The sequence below is a fragment of the Poecile atricapillus genome, chromosome 3 (genome assembly GCF_030490865.1).
Source record: "Poecile atricapillus isolate bPoeAtr1 chromosome 3, bPoeAtr1.hap1, whole genome shotgun sequence".
Taxonomy (NCBI): Eukaryota; Metazoa; Chordata; class Aves; order Passeriformes; family Paridae; genus Poecile; species Poecile atricapillus.
The window spans coordinates 54,560,851-54,573,998 of record NC_081251.1 but is presented as its reverse complement, the minus strand read 5'-3'; the positions used below and the strand labels follow the sequence as shown (position 1 = coordinate 54,573,998).

Here is a 13,148-nt window from a genome sequence, read left to right as displayed (position 1 = left end):
AGGATATCTTGTTTTGCACTGCAATGCAATTAAACATCTTCTGTGAGCAAAACAGGAAGAACAGTAATAATTCTAAGTGCCAAATTATATTGGAAAAAGCCTGAATTTTCATTTTGGCATTTTCCCAGCAGGTTTTTCTTAAGGAAATAAAAGGGAACATTTAGAAACATGCACATTACAGAGTCTGCTTGAAATTCTGCAGGGAAATGAGAGTATATCCCACTAAACTGGCACTGGCTTAAATTGTGCTTCTGCAAGACTAATGAAATTAGACATGTTGTTTCAAGCTTCATGCCATGTCAGACAATATAAAACTAAAAATGCCCTTGAGTCAATCAGAAAAGTATATTCAGCATAATTCACCCATTCCAAAAGGCTACTGAACAGGCAGGAAACAGTGGTGTGCTGGTAGGCTTACTATGGATAATATCACCAATTTAATTGCTGAATTAGTAGGTAACTACATAAAAATCTCCAAAGTCTACAAGAAAAAAAAAGAATCTGATTTAGCTGATATCATATGGCTTATTATTTTTCTGAAGTACAATTCATTTAGTTTTCTTTCAAGGTTTACTATGAATTTAGAAGAAGGAACACATTAACAATATCTTCTCATCAAACTCGAACATAATTTACAAAGTTACCTGCTACATATTATAAATTGAATATACTGCAGGAGACAAATGTGAGGGGAAGATAAATCTTGCACGATGAAGTATTCATACATTTGCTGCCTTCTCCATGCCATACCTTAAAACTATTGTATTTTAAAACATAGACCCTATGTGATAAATAAAATCTTTTCCTTTCTTAACTGTTAAAGATACTGTAATTTGGTATGAGGGGATCCTTTACCTCAACATGAAGACCTCCTCTGTTACTCACTGGCTTTCTTGTTCTTGATTATCCCAGGTCTCAGAGGTCACTAATTCAATTGCACAGGTATACTGGATTGATGTTGGCCATGTCCATTGTTTCCTGTAAGGACACTTACCAGACATGCTCCTGTGATGTCATCACACTCATCTGCATGACCAAAGCACGTACAGGGTGCACAAACTCCACCAAAGATCGTGCCATTCACACGCCGGTGTCCAGGCCAGCATGACTGCAAGAGAAATTAGATAAAAACTTAAATTCTAGTTTGAACAGAGGAAGGAATGGGATTTTTAAAAATCCCATTTTTGTAGTTCTATTGGGTTCGATGCTTGCACACACAAAAAACATACTTGCCAAATGAATAAAAATACCAACATTTCCCTAGAAAATTCTTCATTCTGGTACTGTGGCTTTGCACTGACCTTAGCCTTAGCAGCAGGTGTGAGATTAGAGGAAGCGTTAACTTGATCATTCTTCTGAAATGGTAAAATAAAGCAGAGAAATGAAGAACTGAAATATGACAGCATGAAAGCAAGAGGTACAGACTGAAAAACAGCCAGAAGGTGAAATACTGAAGGAGAGAGAAGGAGGAAAAAAACACCCTCAAAACAACAAAAAATGTTCTCTGAGAAGTTCAGGCACAAAGAGCAATTAAAATACCATTTAGTCCTGTTAGGACTCCAGTAGAAGGCTACACTGATATAAAGCAAAGGCTGAAAACAAGGCTATCCTTTTATTTACAAATTGTGGTCCTTAAAGGGTAGTAATTTCACTTTAAGAAACTGCTCTGATTTTTTAATTTTCTTTTTGAAATGTAAAATTCAAATCAATATTAAATGCATGGCCAGTAATTTTGTAGGTAAAGTGGCACCATACAACTGTGATTCATCAGCGAAAATTCAGCTATTCCATTTGCTCATAATAAGATGTCAAGCAGCAGTCTTCCTTACTATATATCTCACAAATGGCTTCATAGTTTTTGCAAACTATCCTTCTACAGTAAGACTGCTCATGTGATCCAATAATTTTGCATAAGATAAAATAGCTCATGACAGATTTATAACCTTCAAAACCATCTGGATAGTACAAAGAGAAAGTTTTGCACTGACAGAATACTAAAAGTATCATTTAATAAAGAAAATACTTTCCCCTTCACATACACTCTCCAAAAAGGTAACAAACAGACTTTTCTTTATAAAAATAAAGACATCCCTTTTTGTCTTACACTTGGAAAATTTAAGTAATCTAAAGATTAATTGAAATTATGATTTAAAAAAAAACCATTCCTAAACCTGAGATATTATCCTTATTTTTCCTTCTTTACATTCTTGGTTACACATTCCTAAGAAAACCCTGTAATACAAAAAAAAATAAAAATCTAGAGTTATAAAATCCAAAACCTAAAAAGAGGTTAAAAGAAATTGCTGTATTTTTCTTTCTGTGGCATGAGATGCAAGTGTTTTCTGCATAAATCTATAAATCTTTTCCCACTTTTGGTGACTGAAAATAATCTCTTGTGCACAGATGCACATGATATTGCTCAAGACAAGGCTCCAAAAGTCACTAATTTTAAGAGCTTAGACATAAAATATCAATAGCAGGGCTCAGAACTAAAATATTACAGATTGAGATCTCAAGAAACGAAATGATGTAACATTCAACAGTCAGGAAAGTTCTTGATCATCATAGTTATGCAAGTGAAACACAACTTCTGAAGCAGATGTAAAAGAGAACAGAGAATGGGAACAAATCTGAGGGAGAAGAGCAACTAGATGTGATGTTGACAAAGGCAAGAAAATTCATGAGTGGAGCAAAGTAACTATCACAAAGGGGTCCAACTGGTATTAGAATTTGAAATTTTATCTGCTTTACCTGTGCTTATGGAATTCTGTGTTCCTACACATACAAAAATGTATAGAATTTTATTTGGCCAGAGACTAGTAAAAAATAAATTTCAAATTTATATAATGGAAAACCTTAGAAGAGACATCATAATTTAAATGGGATTGGTTGTCTTTGGAAGTCAGATCATATCAAAACTTTCATTGCATGAAAATGAGAAAATAGTAGTTGTTTTTAGTGTGGCATATATGGCATAGCAGCATCTATTCCAGGCACCACATCATCATTATGCAGTAGACAAATACATACATTAAATTAAATAATGAAGAGAACTGAAAAACGGTACAAAATCAGTAAAAATGGTACTCTGATTGGTTGAAACTGGCAGAAGTAAAATGTTGAACAAGGCTGAAAGTATTCAGAAGAAGAAACAAAAGTGGTATATTGGGAAAAAAAATGAAAGACATTTTAAACTTCTCTTTCCATACTTTCTTAAATACTATCTGTCTGGAAATCTTAAACATGACTTTTTTTTTTTTTTTCCCTATACTCACTAGCATGCATAAAAACTTTAAATTTGCAGCTCTATATATATGTGCTTTCTCTTCTGGAGTATGAATCAAATCACTTACGGAGAATGTATCAAATTTCAGGGACTGTTTATGATTGAAAAGAAGGTTTAGCACTGAAGGACATAATGTTGGACAGACAATTTCAGCAACACCAAGACAGGAATTCTACCCAAGCCCTTCAGCTTCTAAAACAAAAGTAAATAATGAAATATCTGAAATCAGGGCTTTTCTAATTACTCTCTTGGGTATCACGCTTAAATCTGCACTGGGAGAATAAATGGACAAGTTTCTAAAAGTGTGAAACACAGTGACACTACATCTAGCATTTTTCTTAAAATAATTTAACAGACAGATAATGGCCAGGCTTTAAAATTATTTCTCAGCCAAGGCAAAAACTATTCTTCTCTAGTTATTTTTCCATCTGTACCATTTTGGAAGTGATAGGAATATCCATTAATTCCTTCAGGCCTTCTTTCTGCAGTAGTTCATCTAGCCCCAGCAACAACCAACCACACTTGGCATGAGAGTAGACTCTAAACCCTAAATATCACATATATGCATGAAAATTTTTAAAGAAAAAGAGAGTTGACAAGCAAATGCCTAGAGTGCCTGTGTAAATGGCATATTGTTTGTAGTTTTGTGAAGCAGAGCATCTTGGTGTTTGAAACTATTTCCTTAAAGGCAAAGCTTTTGAAGAATGTTTTTTTGGCTTCTATTTACCCCAAGCGATGCCCACGTGAGGTAATTAATCATACGTATACTTGTATGAACACATTCTGTGTGAACTAATTTCCTTCTTAGGGAAGTGGGTGTTTTTCTGACCATGTGTCTACATTATTATCTGTTACAGAAGCAAAATACAGTGACCTAATCCTCAGAAGAGCACATGCAACTCTCAACAACTCCAAGGCAAATGGCATAGCTCTGGGAAAACAAAAGAAGAAACTCAACCCCATTAACTCAAATAAATTGATTTGTCTTCGTTAACATGTCAGCTAACTGCCATTTTCTTTCTAATTGTGTTCATCCATTTGTATTATCAACGGGCTAAAGAGTACACACGTTGTTTCTGCTTCCTTTTTATGAACCAAAATGTCTTTTCATAAGTTAGAAATCATCACAGAGGTGTAAAATTCTGGATTTTAATTATCAGATATAATGAACCATCACCTGGAAATAAAAGTAACTAGTCAAGCCATGGCAAACTTCTAACAAGAATGGACAAATCTTTTACTGTTTTCTACCAACACAGGTCCACTGCCTGCTTCCAACTATCACAGTTAGCAATATTGAACTAGACTGCATCATGATACTCACCTCACAGGAGGTACCATCATAGCCTGGAGGACATTCACACAACTCCACTGCAGATGCTACCGTTTTCCCCCTTGAAGTGTGGTCAGCAGCTTCCATAATAACACTTCTTAGTCTGGACAGAAATTAAACAGGCAAAACAGCAAATTAGATGGATGTGTGCAGGTGAATGCAACAAACACTTCATAGTGACATGCAGCGGCTTGTTTCTGTTTTCCTGCTTAAAAATAAGAAGGTTTTCATATTAATCTATTTTTTGCTAAACTATATGTCTGTAGGCTTGTTACTATTTTTGTTCATCATGTGAGGGAGACTATGGTCAGATACTCACAGATAAAAATAGATTAATAAAGTCTTACAGCAATGTACCAGGAGATAGAAGGCTATTCCTGGCCTGCGAGCCACATGTGCCAACTTGCATTGCAGCTGCATATAGAGCAAATCTGACACTAAGCAGGGTCTTCAAAATTTATGAACCACTAGCCCAGCTTTCTAAAATAATACATTACTAAGTTTTGGATATAGGGTATTTTTACTCTGGAGATTTGACCTCTGGAAAAGATGTAAGCCCTGTCCAGAAGGATTGAGGATCTAAGTGTTACGTATATGAGAGAAAAACATATGTACATGAAACAAAAAGGAAATCTTCTACCATATAGCCTGGTTCCCCTAATGGCAGAGAAAAAAGTACTAAACAGCTGTTGTTTTGGTGAACACTGACCATGACTTTTATTTCTAAAGCATGGAAGTATGACGAGAGAAAACACAGAAGCCTTTTGATAGTCTTAGAGCTATTATCAGAAACAGATGCAATTTACCTCAAGAGTATCTTTTTTCGGAGAGAAACTGGGATTTGGGAGTCTAATTCTTATGAGAATTCGAAGGAACATTAACATATTACAGAAGTTAAATTACTTCTATTTTCACCCAGTAATCTTAACAGAGTGTTTGATAACTAGGGCTGCTTGGAGAGCTTGTTTTGAAGTTGTCTTCAGCAGAAAATACCTTTCATTCATGAAATACATTTTATTAAAAAGGTTTTTCCTATTCGTAATAGGGCATTTATCTTTTTTGCTGCAAAAAAATCCTGAAAATTATTTGGATGACCTTGGACAAGAAAGCATCCAAGAAAAATATTTTGTTGATACTACAGTGGTTGGAGGAAAGCTTATGACAGAATATTTTCCCACTCAATTTTATGACTGCTCCAAACAAGCTAAACATGAAAGGTAATGGGGAAAAAAAAAGGGCAGATTTCTCAAATTAAGATAGAAGCTTCAGAAGAATAGAAATTTTACCACCACTAAGGATATGACTGGGCTTTGGAGAGACTACATTTGTGCATAATGCAGTTAGAAACTTCAATCTGATTTGGTGATACTAAAACCTCTGTAAAAGGTTCTTGATATTGTTTTAAGAGAAGGATGCTTATTCCCATCCATATCTTCAGCAAATTCTCTCTCACTTTTCAGTATATCCCCTCGCTCTATTGCTGTACATTTATTTTGCAATCGCTCATTTGAATTTTCTTTACAATAAGGTAACAAATCTCTAGGATATTAAATGTCAAATGGTGATTACTTTACCAGTAAAAAAAATCTAGAATTTTAAGGAAAAAAATGTGCTAATGAAGAAACAATTTTTAAATAAAAGGTCAAATTTTATTTCTCCTTTGAACTACAGCTAGTTCCCTTTAAGCATTGATCTTGGAACAAAGAGAAGCACTTACATACAGAAACAATCCTCACAGTATTATCCCACATTTGTATTCACTGAATTGTTCCAATTTTCATTACATTCTGCTATTTGCTAAATGGGATTTTAATGTGTTTAACAGTTTTTAGCATTAACAGTTACTCAGTGAAGAAAGCTGCAGTGATTTTCTTTTCTCCCATTTTGATGTTGCAATTTTGATTCCTCGATGCCATTCTGCATTCATTAAAATACATAATGCTGGCAGTAATGGGGCACTGAATCCTGGAGATGCATGAACAATTTGAGATTAGACATCAAGACCAAATATTTAAGCTGACTGTTACTGTCAGCAGGCAACCGTTGACTCCTAAAAACAAACAAGACTAAAAAGGAAGGGGACATTTCAGGCAGTATCAGCATAGTTTACTGTCTGCTGTGCCAGGCATCTGAATCATATTGGCTACATAAGGCACATGAAGTAGTGACCCAATCATTGCTCATTTGTCTTGGAGCCAATTCTGCATATGGAAAAAAAAATCTTGGCCTCTTCTTCCCTCCTTGTGTCTAGCACTGACTCCTTTCTATGTGGTTGTAAGCAATCTATTCTCCTTAGTACTTCAATTTCCAGTGCCTATCTGCATGTTTGCAACACTTACAATCAGTGACTACTCTGAAAATTGAAACTGAATAAACAGAGCTACTAAACTTTCTTTGAAGCAAAAGCTAACAGATGAAACAAAACAGTATGAGAAAGTTATCTTTTCTTGGCCCATTGCTTCTACCACAGATGGACTTAACTGCAACTGTTTGGAAGATCTCTCAAGTTAGAGGAGGATTAGGTTTTAAACCCAGAAGCTTGGTTCACTTTCAGATTGATTGCTGCATTTCTGTAGTCTCAGTTTTTATCCTACTTGATCATCTAATTGCCCACTCATATAAGAAAGCTTCCTAATTATGCCAGAGTAACAACAACACTGCAAGCTTAAAATTACCTAAAAAACATACACAAAACCATGCTTGAGTCAAACCCAGCATTACTGCATTAATATTGTTTAGTGGATACTTGAAAGCATAATAAATTAACTAATGTTTCTAGTAGGTTAGGCTAAACAAGGATAAAAATAGGATCTTTAAATTAAAGCTCTTGCCAACTGGAGACAGGGCCATTGAATTCTTAAGTCTCTTTCTACATGCCTGCAAGAAAGTTACTCTGTGCCTCCATTCTGGTCTCTTTTCAAGCACAGATTATAACAGCACCCTTGGATTCCTCACACATGTGGTGACATTATCCATTTTGAAAACTTTCGGTACTTAAATGAACAGGTTGCTTAATATAGCAATCTCTAATTAGAATGTTGCATAATTCTGCTAGTGCTTTGAGGCAGAAACTGTCATTCATGACAGATCTAATAACCCTGTAATATTTCTGTCTTTTCACCAGACCCTCTTAACCCTCTAAGAGCAATATCCGTCCATCTACTGCAAATACCTGTTTAAAGACAATAAAAATCTTTTAGTTCATATCTACTTATCTGTTAAGGCTTTCTACACTATTTCTTTTCAAAAATGTCTTCCCTTGGAGAACATCAGCTCCCTTGGAGTCCTTAATAAGCCCTAGATATCACAAAGAATATCTTCCTCATTGGGTCTACAGTTTCCCTGAAGAACTAAACAGGCAGAATGTAGGCAAAAAGGTTATTTTGCGTGACTTTAAGAGTTATGAGCACATCTTTGCACTGTTATGAGCACATGTTTTAGCATGAATGAAACTCAAAGAGAGTATAAAACAGTCAGTAATGAGGCACATCCTGAAAATCAGCAATATCCCTACACCGCAGATCATAAGCTGGGCTGGATGGCAGTAGATGTTGTTGCTGCTACAACAGGTGCCTGGGAGCACAAACTGTTCTGAGGAGACTTCACCCTGTAAAACCCATCCTAACAGGTGAAACTACCACTTTATCTACTACACTTAAATCAAAGATGAAAAAACTGAATCTCTTTAATTGTGATTGAAATTTCATATCCTCTGTTCTGTCATGCTAAACCATAATAAGCAGCCTGAGAGCATTGAATAAAATTGTTTACTTTAGTACACAGTAATACAGCAACCACTGCATTCTTTTCTGCTAAGAGAAATCAGAGGGACAGCTATAAATGTACCAGCAATATAGCAAAAATAGATACTCTTCAAAATCCCTTCAGTTCCTTCCCCTAACCTCCTTTTAACTCACTGTCTTTAAGGGACCAACCTTCACAACTATAATGTCACTACACCTAGAAGTTGATGGCTACCAACAAGCAAACCCTAAATTATATTTGCGTTGCAGAGCTCTTCTCAAAGTGTATTTTTAAAAAATGCTTTCAGAAAATTATCTGTAACATACCACTAAACTGTTCTGAAAGGCTGAATATGAACAAGATGGTGAAACAGTGAGGCACCACGCCTGACCAAACGGCTAAAGCAGTAATCTGGGATGCAGGCAGTGATGTATAGTCTTCCACATTTGCCAGACAGCTCTGCCATATCTTACAAGGCACATTCTGTAGATTGTGCCAGTTCTACGTGTGTGTGTTTACCTGAGCTCTCCACTGCTGCCCAGAGGGGATCTCAGCCATCCCACCCCACACTGCTCCCCAGTATAGGCAAGATGCAGCCTTTACACGTCCAGCACTTCCCTTTCCTCAAAACTGCCCAGCCAAAGTGCTTTTTGTAGGAGAGACCCCCTTCTCCTACTAGTACAAATGTCAGTACTCAAATATATGTAAACCTCTGATAACTGAAGTTTGCGTTTCCCATAATATTTAGCAACACCTTTGGCCAAAGTCAATCGTACGTATCTCCTTTAAAAGTTTGCATTTCTCATACCACTCAATAAGATCTCTGGCCCAAAGAAAGTCGATCTTACATATTTGCTTTAAAAACAGCACAAAAGCCCCTGCTGTTCACTCCAAAATTGCTCCTGCACTCCCTTAGTTTGGAAAATTCTGAGTAATGGTTTGGGTTTTTTTTATTTGAATGAGAAGAGAGCAGAGGACATCACTCAATGAGCTCCCACTGTCCCAGCTGTAAACTGTGAATTAACAGCTTCTCATGGTCTGCTCATAGTGCATAAGATGTGAGCTCTGGCCTGGTGTTTTGGCACTCCTCAAAAAACAGGGTGGGAAGCTGAGGGATCATGAAAAGGACCATCCTTTCAAACTGGATGCAAGGAGATGCAAAAGAATACAAGGTTGACGACTGAATGAGCAAATTAGGAAGCAGTTTGGCCCAAACTCAAGCTAGTTATGATTCACAAACTTACTTACAGAGATGTAATACATACTAATTAACCACAGGAAAAGATAGAGACTGAAGAGATATGAATTCTTTTGCAGGGAAAAAATTTACACTGCTAAAGCTCAAATCAGAAAACTGCATGCTGTTGACACAACCTGTCTTTCAATTTAGGATATATTTTAATTACCTAAGTATTCAAATGACGGTTAGATTGCTTAAGAAATTTCACAACAGCAAAAACTGTGTCTGTGCTCTCAGCAAATAGTCACTAAATGTGCTATCAGCTCCCTCCATTCCAAATTGGCTTATGCCACTGAATCAACTGATGTGTAGATTAGAGAGCATTCAGGTTTCATGCCTTGTGAGTAAAAAGCTACTATGCAATCAATTCCATTACACATTTAAAAAATATTACTTATGCCACCTAACTATTAATGTTAATCACACAGTATCAGGAGAGACGTCTTCTAGCCCATCTGGAGTATTTCTTCATGCACTTAGGAAAATTTGAAATGCAAGATGAGCTTTACAGTTTCAAACACACTGCAGCAACTGAAATAGAACAACTGTATCATCTCATATGTCTTTAATTTTATCAGAGGACTCAGAAGAGTTCACATCAAATCAGTGAATTTGAGCAGTCCATGAAGCATCCTGACATAAATCAAGGGAAAGGCTTTGGGATTAGCTAGTTCTGTGTGTGGTACTGATTAAAAACACAGAAAATTCCCCTTGAGGCACTTTTCCAGCCTGGAGACTCAGGATATTATTCTCTGGTCCACTGTTAATGCAGCCCTGTATGGTCATTAAATGGAAAAACAATATATAGGAAATATATCATTTCCTACTTCAACATGTTATTACTGCTCTCCATGATTTACCATATACATGGGAATTACTGTGTTCACAAAATAAACATATTTATAGAACTGTCATTCATGCCTTAATAGTCCATGTAATTTCATTTTCTTAAAAGGCTGCTTCTTTCTGTTGCCTTCCTCCTCCTGTCTACCAAAAATGAAAAACATACTAACAAAAGTTTGAAAGTGTAAATAAATGTATGGATTTCATGATAATAAATTAGAGTGTTTTAAATTATATCAGCCTTGTTCTCTGAAGAGAGAAAACAACTCTTTTGAGAAGCTGCCTATAACAAAGGGACCCATTCCCCACATTCACCTGTAGATGGCATTCATCCCATTGCTGTATGTGGCTCTTATGAGGATCCTCTTCACATTTGCAAGGATAGTCATGAACTCCCTCCTGCTGACTGGAACATCGGTGCCATGCACTGAGAAAGATTCTGGCTTCAACACAACTTCTTCAGTGTGCTCCTCAGAAGGCTTCAGGTGAATTATCCCTTTTGGAGTGCTGATTTTCAAATCACCTCCCTAGAGAGAGCCATGAAAGAGAGAGATTTAAACATGAAAAAAGTAATGAAAAAAAGCCCTTTGGGGTGCATGATTTATTGAATAATATATTTTAAAAGAATAACAAATATCAGGAATAATATTAACTTTTCATAAATCTGAAATGGGCTTGCCTGATATAATTGAAAAGCAGTGGAAAAGAAAGTTTGGGTTATTCAGATAAAACCTAGTGTCATGGTGCATGGCTCTACATAAGCAAAAGCAAATCCATATAATACTGAGCTGCAAAAGAACAGATCTACTGAAAGAATGTCCAAGTGTAATCTCAAATGACCAAATATTTCACCTCCTCATTGATGAACAGAAAGCACTGTACTTTCCTAAGCTACTGCAATAATACCAGAGACTCCTTGAGATATTGAAGCTTTAAGTTTTTAGTTTTAGTTTTTAGAAGTGTATCCATTTTCTCACACTAGAAATTAGCTGAATGTATGTGCACCCTTCTGTTTTGTGTTCTCAACCACCAGACTTCACACCAAACATCTGAAAAAGAAGGCCACATTCCCTTCCCCTTTTTGTCTGTTTCTCTCTTTTTATCTCTTTCTCTCTTTTTATTTCTTTTTCTTTATTTCTTTCTTTGGCAGAAAATACTTTACCTCTATGATAACATCAGATTGAACCATCAATTTAGCTGTTTCTCCCTCTTCTTCTGTGATGTCATAGGAGACTGTAAATTTCAGATGTCCTCCAGCAGCTGCTATCTGGTGAATAAAGAGACAGAAAAAAATACTAATTAAATAAAAGAAAATGGGCCTTAACCACCTGGGGGCAGTTTTCTTGAGCATCAGTAGATTTCTAGTGCTGCAAAACCACATGCAGATCCCTGAGGATTACAGCTGTCAAAGGTTGCGAATTCCTTAAACTCACTGACTAACAGAGAAATCAGAAACAGGTATTAAATCTGTACAAATTTCCACTAGATACTTGCATGAGACTTTCAGTGCATTTGTTCAGTTATACGGTCCTCATTTAGGCTGGCCTCTGTATCAGCAGCCTTAGCAACCTACAGAAAATTCAATAACTTCAGTTTCATTGATGGAGCAAACTACCAAAATAGAAAAAAAAAAGGGCTGTGATGTTTTTCTTAGAATGAACTGTAACCTAAAATAAAGTAAGAATTTTCCCTGGTGGAGTCAAATAAATTTACTTTAAAAGAATATTTCAGCCCTTTCACTCAATTTGACTCAGACTACAATGTGAGAAGTCAATGGCCAGGCTCTTGAAACATGGCAATATATTTTTTCCATGCTCTTTTAGCCCCTAGAATCATGGCATTGACACAAGCCATTCCATAAATAATGGAATGTAGTATGATGCAAATCAAAAGCTGCAGACTTGAATGAGAGTTCAACACAGAAATAGTGCTTTCTGTTAATTGATTGGAAGCAGCATAAGTAAATCAAATCCTGCAAGAGCTACATTTTGGGTTTTAAATGCATCTGCCTCATACTTCAGTGCAATGTGAGCCTCCTCATAGAGAATATTACAATCACAGGGATTCTTCTGCCCTTCCAATACCTACTGCTGAGCACAGAGCAAATCTGTGAGTCTTTTACAAAGAGAATAATCTGGTTATTCTCAAAGATATACTTGTTCATCATACTGGATGCTTTTGCACATAGTAACAGAAAGCAGTAGAAGTCAAAATCTTCATTATTTTATGATGAATCTAATTCAAAGGGTAAGGTTACAGCATTTAAGGCCTAGAAATCAATTGATTCACAAATCAGTATTTAATAATTAATTATATAATAATTATTATTTATAATCAATTTATAACTAATCAACAATTAGTGATAAAGGTATATAAAAACCCCACATCTGAGGCTGTACAGTTAATTGTTATGTTAAGGCCAGAAAATCCCCTCCAATTAACCTGGACCACAGAACTATAGGATCACAGAATCACAGAACATCTCAAGTTGGAAGACACTCATACTAACTTGGTCACTGTCCTCTTGACGTACTTCAATAGTCTGACTGCTTGAGGTGCCCAAAATACACTGCTTGAGATGAGGCTGCCCCAGCTCAGAGCAGAGCAGGACAATCCCCTCCCTTGCCCAGCTGGCCATGCTGTGCCTGATGCCCCCCAGGACAGGGTTGGCCCTCCTGGCTGCCAGGGCACTGCTGGCAACT

At 36.3% G+C, this 13,148-nt stretch overlaps 1 protein-coding gene across 6 annotated transcripts in view; it reads right to left on the bottom strand.

Moving 5' to 3' along the window:
• Positions 1-13,148, bottom strand: part of LAMA2 (laminin subunit alpha 2) — a 341,474-nt gene that overhangs the window by 144,671 nt on the left and 183,655 nt on the right. For all 6 annotated transcript variants that reach the window (XM_058834226.1, XM_058834227.1, XM_058834225.1 and 3 more), the window contains exons 13-16: positions 11,609-11,713; positions 10,762-10,973; positions 4,611-4,722; positions 995-1,108 (exon numbers count right to left, since the gene is read on the bottom strand). In XM_058834226.1, the coding sequence (XP_058690209.1) occupies positions 995-1,108; positions 4,611-4,722; positions 10,762-10,973; positions 11,609-11,713 (543 nt within the window). The remainder of the gene's footprint in view (positions 1-994; positions 1,109-4,610; positions 4,723-10,761; positions 10,974-11,608; positions 11,714-13,148) is intronic.